The following is a 15,242-nucleotide window of genomic DNA, read 5'->3' on the forward strand; positions in this document are numbered from 1 at the left end:
GGTATCCATTTTTCTCTCTTCTCCTCACATCTATTACCGCTTCTCCCCAAAAGCCCATTACCAGCTCATGGACAGCTGTGATAGGTGGCCCTATTTTCCTCTCTGTATACCTCGGGATCCATATGGCGAGTTCTGCGCAGGAGCACATCCCGCATTGGCCGAGAGCAGGCGAAAGGCCTGCACGTCTCGAGAGCGCAGCCCATTTGCTTTGATTGTAGATCAATAGCTAAGAAAATGAAGGGTTTTCTTTTCACGGCCATAATGTGTCAGGTCATCTGTTTGGTAGCTCCGCTTAATGGCGAAGCCCGGACCTCTCGCTCATATCATCTCTAAACGCCATCCATCACGCAGGGCCAAAGCAGACCGCAGCACGCTGCCCATCCGCAGGGAGCTGGACAATGACCTGTCGATGGAATCAATTAATAAGCGGACAAATGATCATGTAGAAAATGTATCTGAGGGTCGGCGGGTTACTACTGATCGTATCAACGCCTCGCTGAGCGAAGCTCTATTTACACGCACTCTTAGGAGTGCGACTGATGCTCAGATTTCTGAAAGATATTCAATGTCCGAATTTATGATTGAGAATGCATCAGCAGCGAAAACGTCGATCCGAAACTGAATGGAAATCACGCAGATGCTGTGATTGTGACCTCAAAAACTGAAATTAGATCCATGCCTGATTTATGACGATTTATGATTTAGGTGTTTGTATGTATGTCTTTGCATTTTTTGTTTTACATCGGCATGTTATGTATTATAGAAAATATCAAAATCTACTTCGTATGTACGTTTCAACGTCAGAAAATGTTGAGAAAGATTAGTAAAACATTCTTAAAAAAATACATAAATATATGTAATAATAGGAGAGGACATTTATGGTGAAGATGAAACAGTGTTATTTTAGTTTCAATAAATGCACTTTTATTTAAAGTGTTTTTATTTTTGATGTCGTTCTTTAGTTAGTATATATTTATTTTGTCCTTATTAAGTCCGTTAGTAGGGTAGTATATTTATATCCTAATAGGTACAAAAGCTTTCGTATAAATGATGCATAAAATTTAACTATTTAAGTATTTGGAGCATATAACTATTATTATTTTATGTATACTCTTTTGGCAATATACATATTCAGTCTTTGTCATGAAAAACTTGAAATAATAAACAAGATTGACAGAAAGTGAGAGAAAGAGGGAAGCGAGAAGACAGGTGAATAAGTACAGTGATTAAAAAATGTATTGTAAAGAGCTCGTTAGAACTGGACATAAATGATGTATAGCAGCCAGTCAGATGAAGTGAACTGAGAGAGAGAGAGAGAGAGAGAGAGAGACAGAGAGAGAGAGAGAGAGAGAGAGAGACAGAAGAGAGAGAGAGAGAGAGAGAGAGAGAGAGAGAGAGAGAGAGAGAGAGAGACAGAGAGAGAGAGAGAGAGAGAGAGAGAGAGAGAGAGAGAGAGAGAGAGAGAGAGTAGAGAGAGAGAGAGAGAGAGAGAGAGAGAGAGAGAGAGAGAGAGAGAGAGAGAGAGAGAGAGAGAGAGAGACAGAGAGAGAGAGAGAGAGAGAGAGAGAGAGAGAGAGAGAGACAGAGAGAGAGAGAGAGAGAGAGAGAGAGAGAGAGAGAGAGACAGAGAGAGAGACAGAGAGAGAGACAGAGAGAACCAGAGAGAGAGAGAGAGAGAGAGAGAGAGAGAGAGAGAGAGAGAGAGAGAGAGAGAGAGAGAGAGAGAGAGAGAGAGAGAGACAGAGAGAGACAGAGAGAGAGACAGAGAGAGAGAGACAGAGAGAGAGAGAGAGAGAGACAGAGAGAGAGAGAGAGAGAGAGAGAGAGAGAGAGAGAGAGAGAGAGAGAGAGGGGCTGGGGTTTCCTGGAGAGACTCATTTAACATCATTCTCTCAGAGCTTTGAGGGACAGGACTCAACTGGCTTCCCATATCACACCCAACCGCTTTAATAACAGCAGAAAATGAAACATGAGAAAGTGAAGAGGCAGAGGCAGAGAGCAGCTCTTTTCTGAAAGACAGCGCACTGCCTACATAGAGAGCATTTCAATTCATCGCAGGCATGAAGGCCGTGCAGAAATGTAGGCAGCGTAAAAATTACGCTATTGTAGTCGAATTTAGGGCAGCATCCTTTACTAGGAGGAGATTATCCCAAAGCGCATTGTGAAAAAATCCATTCAAGATTGAAATGATGAAATGTTCATCATAAATATACTTTAATTTGCGCTCAGTGACAAAAAAATGATGAATAGATACTCTGGTTTCAGTCAATAACTGAGCAGCCTACATTGCGAGGATAATGTAGACAAAAAAACCCCACAGCAATTATCTCTATTTTTTTTTATTGTTTCTGTAGTAAATAAATTTAAATAAGATATTAACAATTAACTGCGATGAAATAGAGAATAAATAGGTAATAAATTGCGAACTAATATAATTCTGAGTTCATATTTCAGCAAAAAAGTCAAATTGTCAGCTTAAAAGTCAAATTTTCATGAATTCTGTCACGAAACAGACTCTTATTCCAACATCACACTTTATTGGGCGACTGTGCAGGTTGCTGTGTGTGTATACAGTGTCAAATCGGTCCCGGAAGAGCTTTTATTTCAGTTAGGATGCTGTCTATGTATGGCAGTAGACAGAGAACAGCAGCTCACTAAAGCTAATCTGTAGAAACACACAGTCGCTCCTTCTCTGTTTCCGTCCTTCTCGCTCCATCTATCTGTCTCTCAGTGGTATCAATCCTAAAGACTGCCCAGAGAAGCAGGGACGGCGCTCAAAAGCGACAGGCAGAAAGGTGTGAGGGAGATAAGGGCTCTCAAAACTAGGGCATAAAATCAAACATTTAGCAGCCAGCCAGCCAGAGAGAGAGAGAGAGAGAGAGCAAGAGAGACATAATAACATCTCCCTTTGAAGTTATCTGCTCTGTGAGAGAACACACACACACACACACACACACACACACACACACACACTCCTCTCCGTCAAACTCTCTCTCACTCTTCTGTTATTCTCACCCTGCTGAGAAGATTTCAAGACACCAGCTCACTCTTCTACCCATTTGTTATGTCACTTTTTAAATCGTACTCTTATAAATAAATCTTCCATTCTAAATGTTTTATTGCTTTTTATATTATTTATCTTTTATATGCTATTTAGTGATATTTTACATTCTATACGGTTCTACTTTTGTTCTTTATGACTTATATTATTTTGCCATTTGCATTTTAAAAAAATTATATACGTATTCAAGTATACACTGTTGATTAATAATAAAATGTTTTACAGGCAGCTGATTATAATATATATATATATATATATATATATATATATATATATATATATATATATATATATAGTGTTTCTTGAGGAGCAAATGGGCATAATACAATGATTTCTGAAGGATCGTGTGACACAAAAACTGGAGTAATGGCGCTGAAAATTCAGCTTTGCATCACAGGAATAAATTACATTTTCAATTATAGTCAAATAGATAATGGATTATTTTAAATTACAGTAATATTTGAGCTTTTTTTGTGATTTGATCAAATAAAGTGAATCTGAAGAGACTACTAATCATACTAATGGCATTTCTATTCTGTTATAAATGCTTTTTTATTTCACGTTGTTCTGCATTGTTAGTCCCAAGCGGTTATAAATGCATTTATAATATTCTCTTACTCTTCTGTCTTATTTCAGCGCGACACATTTGCTCACAAAAAAAATATTTATAACGAAGCGAAACTACCAACTTTGGCTCCGCGAGGTCTCGAGAGAGGACCAAATGCCAAAGCAGATATCAATATCTCCGCGTTGTGGACCGCATTACTGTACATGGCCGCCGCCTTGGCTTTTATAAGTAAATCTGTCCTCCGGGCCTGCTGGACTGAATGAGATCTCTAAACCATGAGCTCAGCAGATGGGTTGCTTCATTACCTGCGGACTGTCGCAGATTGGAGCAGCAGCAGCACTTTTACTGTAGTCTCGGATGGTGTGCGAGCCGCTGATAAGGCGTTACACAAGCATACGAGTACGGCGCACAATCATACATCACCCCAGATAATTGCATGCCGGAAACAGAGCCAGGCCCCACCCATCACGATGGTGATCCATTCGCGCTAATCAATGCTCCACTCGCTTTATCACTGCACAGAGGCAAATGAGAGCGCCCGTGTGAAGCAGGGCGTTTATAATTGCGTGATCAGGTCGAGATGGTAAAGGTCAAATCTTCGCCCAGGAATTCTTATGATAGCAGAGGCAGGAGGTGCACATGACGTTTAACTACCAGATAAGACCTTCGGTTGCATCTCCATTCCGCGTATATATATGCCCCAAAACACTAAAAGCAGTATTAAACACAATCCCTTGTACTAGAAAGAGGAGAAGGCCTTTGCGTCGCATTCACTTAAAATATGAATACATTCAGCTACATGCAAATGCAAATAGCGTGTGACAATGGAATAGGAGCATGATGCAATTTTAACACATTTGTAACCTTACTCTGATATTACGAGCGCGCTGCAAACGATGTACTCATCTTCCATCAGCACAGGGCATAACATCAGTATTCAAGTGTTTCCTTCTGCCACTGTAACTGAGAAAAAATACCGTAACTTAAAACATGTACAGCTGCATTTTGTTTAATAAAATGGCCAGAAGACCAATAAATCAATGCATGATTATGAATGCGTACGATGTTCATAATTCAACTAAAAAAATACAATTCTAAATAGTTAAAAAAGGTGCTCGCGTTTTCCAATTTCTCACTTGGTTTTGTTATTTAACCATGGTAAAAATAGTAATTATAATTACTTTTATGCACTGAAAAGACTATATCCAGAAACATAGTTTTGTTCACATCACAACTGATTGCCTGAGAAAGTATGTCAATGCAAATGAACTGTGCATCACTCAGAATTAAACAGAGAACTACATTTTAATAGAATTTTGAGTTGAGGTCATAAAAACAGCATAATGGAGTTTGAAAAAGCGGTCACTAGCGCGAATGATAGATAGACAAAATGGTATAAAATCTGGAACAATAAAACAATACATAGATATATTGGATAGAACGATGGAACACTTTATAATAAAAGGCGTCATCTGTTACGCATTAGTTAGTGCATTAACTAACTGCGTTCATGTTAACCACACTGCATTAACTAATGTTAACAAGAACAACTTTGCGATTATAACATTGCATCAGTGAAATGCAAAAATTAGCCTTATTTGAGATGAATAGATGCTGGAATAGTATTGTTCAAACTTAGTTCACGTTCCACGTTACCTAATGTACTAATGTTAACTAATGAACCTAAAGTGTAACCAGAACGATAGAATAATGTATCTATCTGCTCAATCCACTTCGCGTTTGATAATCGCGAGGCTGCTGGACGTCAGCGCGCATAAATGTTAGTAAAAGCTGTCAGTGAGATGTTATTTTGGGCGCAGTGCAGGTGCCGTCGAGTAAATGTCATTTCCTGGCACAGTAGATCAATGCTCGAGCTGCTAGTGACCCTTCTGTTAATTACAAATAATTCGCTTTAGCTAATCTGATAGCGTCCTTCATCACTGGTGTTCTGATAGTTGCTATTGGCAGGGAGCTTCCCTTCCGCTCTGCACTGCCCACGATCTGCCAATATCAGTGACATCAATAGAGAAGACACTGTGTTTAGCGTTGTGGCTAAGCTCCCGAAGCTATCCGGCGGCTGAAGAGAACTACCAGAGGGGAGCAACCTGTGTGATCAACATTCTCTAATGGTCGTGTAGCATCGGGAGTAGAGAAAGTCATTTTATCGCTCTTGAAGGACAATATGGTGAGGATGTAAGACAGGGATGAGAGTAAGCAGAGTAACAAGTACAAAGACCTCGTGGAGATGATCCAGAAGCAGGAGAACAAAGGGCCGTTCAAAGCTGGAACTGACTGAGCGATTTTCATAAACTTGAACTGGATTTGAATGAAGTAGTAAATGGGAGGCAGGACTGTGGTTTAAATTTGAGCGGGAGGAAGTTAGAAAATTGTTTGAAAATTCGAGAAGAAATTCATATGCGTGGCTATCACTAGAAAAGATACGCTGTCAAGAAAAAGTTTGAATAGACAGAATAATGAAACAATGGAATGATAGAGTGATGGATAGAATGACAAAATGGTAGAACGTGATGTAGATCGACAGGCGGATGGATGGATGGATAGATGGGAATTACAGATAGAACAATGAGAATGATAAATATATAGAACAATGAGAAATGGTAGATGAAGAATGATACATGAAACTTGATATAATGATAGATAGAACGATAGATAGATATAGATAGATAGATAGATAGATAGATAGATAGATAGATAGATAGATAGATAGAGCGATCGATAGATAGATAGATAGAATGTAAATGATATAGAAACGATAGATAGATAGATAGATAGATAGATAGATAGATAGATAGATAGATAGATAGATAGATAGATAGATAGATAGATAGAAACGATAGAATGATGATATATAGAGCGATAGATAGATAGATAGATAGATAGATAGATAGATAGATAGATAGATAGATAGATAGATAGATAGATAGATAGATAGATAGAACGATAGAATGATATATAGAAGCGATAGATAGATAGAAACGATAGATGAATAGAATAGATAGATAGATAGATGCTAGATAGATAGATAGATAACGATAGAATGATATATAGAGCGATAGATAGATAGATAGATAGATAGATAGATAGAACGATAGATAGATAGATAGATAGATAGATAGATAGATAGAATGATAGATAGATAGATAGAACGATAGAATGATAGATAGATAGATAGATAGATAGATAGATAGATAGATAGATAGATAGATAGATAGATAGATAGATAGATAGATAGATAGATAGATAGATAGATAAATAGATAGATAGATAGATAGATAGGAATGATATATAGAAGCGATAGATAGATAGATAGATAGAATAGATAGATAGATAGATAGATAGATAGATAGATAGATAGATAGAATGATGAAACGATAGAATGATATATAGAGCGATAGATCAGAAAGATAGATAGATAGATAGATAGATAGATAGATAGATAGATAGATAGATAGATAGACGATAGAATGATATATAGAACGATAGATAGATAGATAGATAGATAGATAGATAGATAGATAGATAGATAGATGGATAGATAGATAGATAGATAGAAACGATAGAATGATAGATAGATAGATAGATAGATAGATAGATAGATAGATAGATAGATGGATAGATAGATAGAACGATAGAATGATATATGAAACGATAGATAGATAGATAGATAGATAGATAGATGGATAGATGGATGAATATAGATAGATAGTGTCATGAGCAAGCTGGCGATGGCCAGGCTAGCGTTCTCTGCTAATAATAAGAGCTCTCACACATGAGCATGATCGCTACATAAGCTGCATTCAAACACCAGACAGTTTCTCTAGCAAATGACTTTTGTTTTTAGCTTATTCCTCCTCAGACGATCAAGAATGAGACATCAAATCAGGGCACAAAAGATCTCTCTAAGCGCTGCGCGATTTGGCCTGTCAGAGCTCAGATTTGGAGAGCCATAAGCCGAGAAAGCTCTTTTTTGTTTGAGGCGCTAAAAGCATTTTTGGTATTTTAGACACATCCCTCTATTTTCTGCGTCGGAGTGGGCGGCAGGCGGGGATAAACACCGTTGGCATGACAGAAGAGTGAATTTGGCCTTGTGACAGAGCGCTCTCGCCACAGGTTTTTTGGCCATCTGAACCATTCGTGAAGAATGGGCTGTTTTGCTCTGAAAGAAAGAGCTCACGTCTTTAAATTTGATCCTCCCCTCATTCACAGGAACAAAGCTTTTACCTGCGTCCTGTACGTATACGGTGTGCTCATGAATGCTGTGATATCTTAGTCTACTGTCCACAAAGGCAATGGTTTCCATAAAAAATTTTGCAGCACTCACCGTTTTTAACATTTCTTGGCGGCGTATTAGGTTGATTTCTAAGAAATCGCATTTAGTAATGATGCTGAAAATTCAGCTTTGAATCACAAAAATAAATTAAACTGTAAACTATATTACAGCAGAAAGTAGTCATTTTTAAATTGTAATAACATCTCACAATATTACTGTATTTTTAATCAAATTAATGTAGAACTAAAATGCTCTTTACATATATATATATATATATATATATATATATATATATATATATATATATATATATATATATATATACATTTCCATAGATTTTTTTTTTTTTATAATGAAATGATTTTTCTTTTCTAATGATGTAACCAAAGTCACAAAGGAAAAAAGATATGGAGCATGTTAACTTTAACTTTTTTATATATATTTTTTAATAAATAAATATATATATATATATATATATATATATATATATATATATATATATATATATATATATATATATATATATATTTTTTTTTATTTATTATTATTCCATAGATGTCCTTCATTATAAGTAATAAACAAATATCATGACCCACTTTTTCAACATCCAGTCAGTCCCGATAGGCAGAATCAAGTCCAGCCCTACATTACATTATCTCAATATTCTGTTTTTGCTACACACAATGCCACACACACACACACACACACACACACACACACACACACACACACACACACACACACACAGATGCAAATGCGCGATGTCATGATGTGTCAGTGAGCCCGAGATCTCCGTCTTGTCAGCCCAGAAATGTCACATCACATAGAAAACATACCACACTCGTTCCAGTAAAGTGTCAGCTCCTCTCTGTTTTGTGGTCATGCATTTTTACACACGTGCGGACACATGGCACGTCCGTTTGCCTGCGACCTCTGACAGACGCACAGAAAAGCTTCAAAGCACAGAGAGGGGAGAGAGATTGCAGGCCAAAAGGCCCTTTTGCTATTTATTGATTGCGGCGTTCAAGCTGTATATTTAAGTTGTATATTTAAGAAAAGCAGGCGAGCGCGGGACCCCTGGGCCCCGTCACTGCGGCCCGGATCGAATAGACTATTTCATTTACAGTCTTATGCTAATGCACTTGGCAGGGAAGGGACAGAGGTCTGTCTGCACATCTGCACTCAATAACCCAATCACTTTAACCAGAATTAATACCCACAACAGACAGAGAGAGAGACACACACACACGGGTGCCTTCAGAATCAGCCACAAAAAAACAGTATTATGTTCTCTTACAGTAAAAAACAACATATATTACCTTTATTTTATTTTTGGGGTTTTCAACAAAGATGCATCGATCAAAGCGTGACAGCGAAGACGAAGTTTTACTCTAAGTACTCTTGTTTCACGCGTTCGATTAATCGAGAATCGAAATAATGAAATCTTGCGTGTTTCGCCAGAATATAAGCTACACGATTGAGAGCTGAATAAATGCACTCGACCCCGGTGTTTGAAGCGGAAAAACTATTTGGAATTACTATTATGAGATTTCACACGTTCTATTTTTTCATTTGTTTTGCCAGTTTTCATATTATGAGGCAGAGAAAGTGTATAAGTCCTTGTTTTGTATATATAATATATATGTATTCAACTATCTCTTGATCTAAGAGGGGTTTTAGTGCATAAACATGCAAAATATAAATAAATAACGAAAAACAAGCATTCAAAAATATATATTTATCCCTAGTGTAAATCAAATGCACTAAAATGTTGACAGAATGCAGTCTGTACTTGTTTTGCATTTCTCCACTTACATGTACACATTTTAGTTTAATAAAAATAGAAATCGCTTTTTAAAGCTTAAATGAACTCTAAAACATTTTGTATATTATGTAACAATCAATTATTATAAATGATTTAAATCATGTTTTTTTAATTATTCTAAAAGCACATGCAAACATACCGAGATATATACTGAATATCGTAAAAATGTAGAAAATATAGAGATATAATTAATTTTTATATATATATATATTGCCCGGCCCTAATTAGAATGATCTCTTAAAGGTCATGTGACACTGAAGACTAGATAACGCTGCTGAAAATTTGCCATTGCATCAAAGGAATAAATTATATTTGTACAATAAATTACAAAATAGTTTGCTATTTCACAATATTACAGAAAGAAGCTTTATTGAGAAACACTGAAATATTGTACTGAGCATAAACATCTAGATATTATTAAACAAATTAGCATAACATATTAAGTATATATTTTGAACTGTATATTTATTCGAAAAATGTTAATCACTTATTGTTTGATTTTCTACAATGCAGATGGAACTGAAACACATGCAGGATGAATTTTAATGCTAATGTTTGATGCGGCTAAATATTACAAACAGAACATTACAGTTGCTTCCGTAGCGTTTAATACGCTCAATATGCAACTCCTGCTCCTGTAACCGTGCTTTAATTGTAAAATTATTTATTACTAAGCTTAGCAAATCAAACTATCTGATTCGCCGTCTTGCATAGTGCGAGAAACGAGAGCGTCCATCGGCATTATGCGCTTTTTTTTACAACAAAACCTCTGACTATAAAGCGCATGTTTCCTTAAACCTTCTCATATCCTCTCCTGCCAATAAATGCACCGAAACTTTTAACCATTAAATGAATCAAATCCATTAAAAAGCCCCCGAACGGATGAAAACAGCAGTCAAAGCTAATATCGGCAGCACACGACCGCCGAATCAGACACTGAGCCAGAACATAAATGAGCGTGGAGCAATAGAGTGAGATAGAAATGAAATCTCTTTACCTCCCCGACTCTCGCTGTCAGCTAGCTTCACACCTGAATAGGCCGTGTCATCTGCGAGAGAAAGAGAGAGAGAAGAGAGAGAAAGGTTAATGTGAAGGTGTAAGACAGAGACAGCCAGAGGAGCAGGTTAGGGCCTTGCCATGCCTCTAGCTCCCAGATTCACAGCTGTCAGAGCCACTGAAAGCTCAGAGACATCCAGCTCCCAAGCCCACGGGCCGCGAGAAACCACGTACACGCGCGCGCCACATCATTCAACATCAGACCAGGCGAGCTGGAGGACAATCACAAACCAGAAGCGTCTCAGATCCACATACGCGTCTCTCACACTTGTTGCGCGCGTCAAAGGCGTTAAGATATCTGCGTCCAGCGGACTCTCAAAAGTGATTTTGTGTGTCCGCAGAAAGCACGGTATCTGCTTTTTGGGGTTTCGAATAAGCTTTGGGAGAATAAAATGTCAAAACAGCGTTTGAAATAAACGTCATTCAGTGTAGACTTTTTCAAGCGCATATTGGAATATATAAAACAATACGAAAACACATTACATTTTATTTTGTTTTTAATTAAGTTAATAAATCACAAAGCCAGGTAAAACCTAGGATAGTAGCAAGTTTACAAAAGAAATGTCAAATCGCAAATAATTAGTATTTGGGATTAAATTAATTTATTTTAATATGTCATAAATCATATTTTTGTTGTAAATATGCACGGCAAGATTGTTGCACTGAATTACATTTTAGAAGGTAAATTTAGTGAATGTAAGAAAATTCTGACTAAAAATTGAGACAAAATTTAATTTAAATCAGTATTACACTTATCACATTTTTTACGGTTTTGTGATTATTTGTTCAGTATGGTCAAAATGGGACTAATGTAGTCAATGTGGCAAAATACTACACTAACACAAAATAAATCAAAATAAATCAAATGAACATAAAATGGTCAAAAAGTATCATTTAACATAAATGCTAATAATACTACCATTAATGATACCATGACTAAAATGATTATAATATAAGATCGCCACTTACTTTGCACTTCCCTGTAAAATAAAAACAAATTTATGTCAAATTGCAATATTAGAATTCCAGAGTTGCCTTAATTTCTCAATTGCTTTGTTTCTTCATTAAACCATCGATATTTTGGTAGAAAACTGCACTAAACCTTATCCTTTAAAACTATATATTAATAATTAATACATTTGATTTATAAAATGTATATATTATTTTCCAGTACAAATGTAACATGTCTTAATTTCTTCATTTTTGAAAGTTAAACCATCATTATTTAGGTGGGAAAATCACACAGGACCCCTAAAAGCTTATCTCTATGACAACAGATTTGCGGTTCATAAGCGCTTTTCATCACCCAAAGTCAGAATGCATGCAAACATGCAGTTTGTGTGACTCTGCTACACGAGCCGCACACATGTAACAAAGTCCATATGAATATAAAGAGAGCAAATTAATACGCTTCCAATGAAAGCATGAAAATAGCGAGTCGAAGAGAGAGCAGCCACTGAGCAATCTGAGGTCAGATGAGGTCTGTAGCATCCGTCTAACCCTGCTTTGTTCCATCACTCCATCTCCGCATCCACTGTTCGCTTCTTAATTTCCATCTAAACTCTCTCTTCATTGCATTTTCTCTTCATTCTGATTCGCGCTAGTAAAGATGGATGTTTCAGATTCGTTAGATGCCTTTTTCCCAGAGCACAGAGCACAAATTCATTTGTGTCTTTCATGAATCTGACGCGTGCTGTGATGCACAGAAAAGCCCAAACACGCACATTTGCATTTGTTTAGTGTCTGATCGACGAGAGGAAGGCAGCGCGTGAAAAGCGAGAGAGAGAGAGAGAGAGAGACAATCTTACACATCTAATAAATCGACGCTGAGATGTTTTGTGTGGAGCAGCTTTAAAATCTGTAATCTGATAAGAAGAATGAAAGCTGATCAGATCACGACAGCGTTTCTGCATCCTGTACGTGACTCTGCCCCTCGACAACAGGAAATCACAGCACCTCCTCCAAATCAAAGCCGACAGGCCACGGATGAGGCGCCGTATATTAAACCAGAGACTGAATGACAGACACAAAGAAATATAAGTTAAACACAGTGCATAACTCATTCAGCTACTGGAAGCCTGTTTTCTGAATTTTAAAAAGCATTTACAACTTTTTCATATATTATATATTAGAATTCTGACTTCTTTTTTTATTTTCTTAGGCTAGAAAATCATGCAGTAATAATAATACTGTCAAGCAATGACCCCAGAACTAGGTGTAACAGAACAAAACACCTAGCAACCCTAACCACATTTGCAGTGTGCAAGAACACTTAAAAGCACACAAAACACTAAGCGACGCTAGCAATAGCTCAGAACACTAAAACACCATAGCAACCACCCAAAACGCTCTAGTGACCGCCTCACTGATGCTCTAGTAACCGCTCAGATCACCAAAAACACCTTAGCAACCATGCAAAACATTCTAAGCGTCATAGCGACTATCTAGTGACACCCTAGAAACCACCTAGCACATTAAAACACCTTAGCAGCAGCAAAAAATTACCTAGCAATCGCCTCAGAACCTACCCAAAACAAAAACAAAAAGATGTGGCAACAAGCTAAAGCGAGATGTACTAGCAACCACCTGGAACACCAAAGTGTCTTAGTGACCTCTCAAAATGTCCTAGCAACCATACAGCACATCACAAAACCTCAGCAGCCAAACTAAATGCCCACTGACCACCTAGTGATACCCTATCAACCACCCCAGAACACCAAAATGACTTAGCGACTAGGCCAAAAAGCGCTAACATCAAAACACTGTAGCAACCACGCAAAGGTGACCAGTTAGTGATGCCCTAGCAACAGCCCAGAACACTGCCCAAACACTTTGCAACCACCCAAAGACCTAGTGATGCCTAGCAATCACTCAGAACATCAAAAAACCTTAGCAACCACCCAAAGCACTCCAGGTAACTGTCAAACAACATCAGCAATCATCTTAGACACATTATGCTTGCACCATAACAGACTAACAACCATACAGCATATGCAATGACAATGCCTAGATCAACCTATAGATCAACTGCCAGAGCAATGAGCCAAAAACATTTTTAATAATAATCACAAATTCTTTAATAATAATAACAATAATAAACACAGTAATGTATAAATACATTAAACCTTGTAGCAACTATCCAAAATACCAGAACAGCCACATAACAACCCCTAGCAACACCTAAACACTGAAAAATTGCATAGCAACATCCTGGCAACCACATACAAAAACAAGATTTATCAAGCGTAAAATAATTTGATTAAAACAATAATTAATATGATTAAAGCATCACAATTACAACAAAACATAAGAACAATGAACATTTAACCAAACTTGTATTAAAAAAATCATATCATATATATATATATATATATATATATATATATATATATATATATATATATATATATATATATATAAACACACACACACACACACATTAGTTAAAAAATGGAAAAGCAATAGAAATTCTTGACAGGGAAATGGCAAAATAAAACAGGAGGAGGAGGAAGGAGGAGAGCAGAGCAGGAGGCAGAAGCACTACAGTGAGAGAAATGAAGATGTACAGAGAGGCGGGTACAGCAGGTGAGCTGTGTGGTTGCCACGGTGGCGACATACGCTGTGGCAGCGGGTGATGAGAAGACTCTCCTGTATGGAGTTGTCCACGGCGACCCGCACACAGGGGCTGAGTCGCAACAGGAAAGCGGGGGTGAGGGCAGGCCACAACCGCGACAGGAAGTCAACATCAGCGCTAATGGGGACCTATATCGCTCACTTGGGTGGCGAGCCATACAGCATGCGATGCACAATAACAACACAACACCAGCCTGCGGCGCCTGTGCACCATGTTGGGGTCTCACTGAGCATTATTTCCAGGATGCGGCTCTCTCTTCCTTAGCCTCGCCAGCGGGAGGCGAATCAACAAATTGGGCCGTTTTCCTTTCCATTTCCTGGCATTATAAGCGCTGGTCACAGTGTCAATTGCAGCATCGTGTATTATACAGGCTACATGCTCGTCGTAAGGTCTTACCTCCACTTCTGAAATCGCAATTAGAATGCATCACGTTCAAGTGCTTTGTGCATGTTATCTGTCTACTAGGCGCGTGCGATCTGAGGGCATGTACACACTGCAGCTGAATTGCCAGTTCGCTTTTAGTGCTCAATCCTGTTCTCTGCACACAGCTCAAGTCATTTACGAGAGCGACAGCTGCATATACAACCGAATAGACTAGAAAGCGGCATTTGTAGAAATTCTAAAAAACTGAACAGGACAAAAGCTGTTAATTATGAATGTGAACTTGAGTACACGTCTCGGTAGTGCGTTGTACAGACATTGCTATAAAACGGAAAATAAGAATAAGCATATTGTGACCCTGAACCACAAAACCAGCCATAAGTGAAAACTTTGTGTAAAATTCAGATTTATAAATATATTTATAAA

General features: G+C 37.6%; 1 protein-coding gene across 1 annotated transcript in view; it reads right to left on the reverse strand.

Moving 5' to 3' along the window:
- LOC122335703 (CUGBP Elav-like family member 5) overlaps window positions 1–14,668 on the reverse strand; it is a 74,641-nt gene extending 59,973 nt beyond the window's left edge. The window contains 3 exon segments of the mRNA XM_043233553.1: window positions 10,743–10,793; window positions 14,368–14,486; window positions 14,577–14,668. Coding sequence (XP_043089488.1) covers window positions 10,743–10,793; window positions 14,368–14,486; window positions 14,577–14,668 — 262 coding nt within the window.
- Between the last annotated feature and the right edge of the window lie 574 nt (window positions 14,669–15,242).

The sequence above is a fragment of the Puntigrus tetrazona genome, unplaced genomic scaffold (genome assembly GCF_018831695.1).
Source record: "Puntigrus tetrazona isolate hp1 unplaced genomic scaffold, ASM1883169v1 S000000847, whole genome shotgun sequence".
NCBI classification, from domain to species: domain Eukaryota; kingdom Metazoa; phylum Chordata; class Actinopteri; order Cypriniformes; family Cyprinidae; genus Puntigrus; species Puntigrus tetrazona.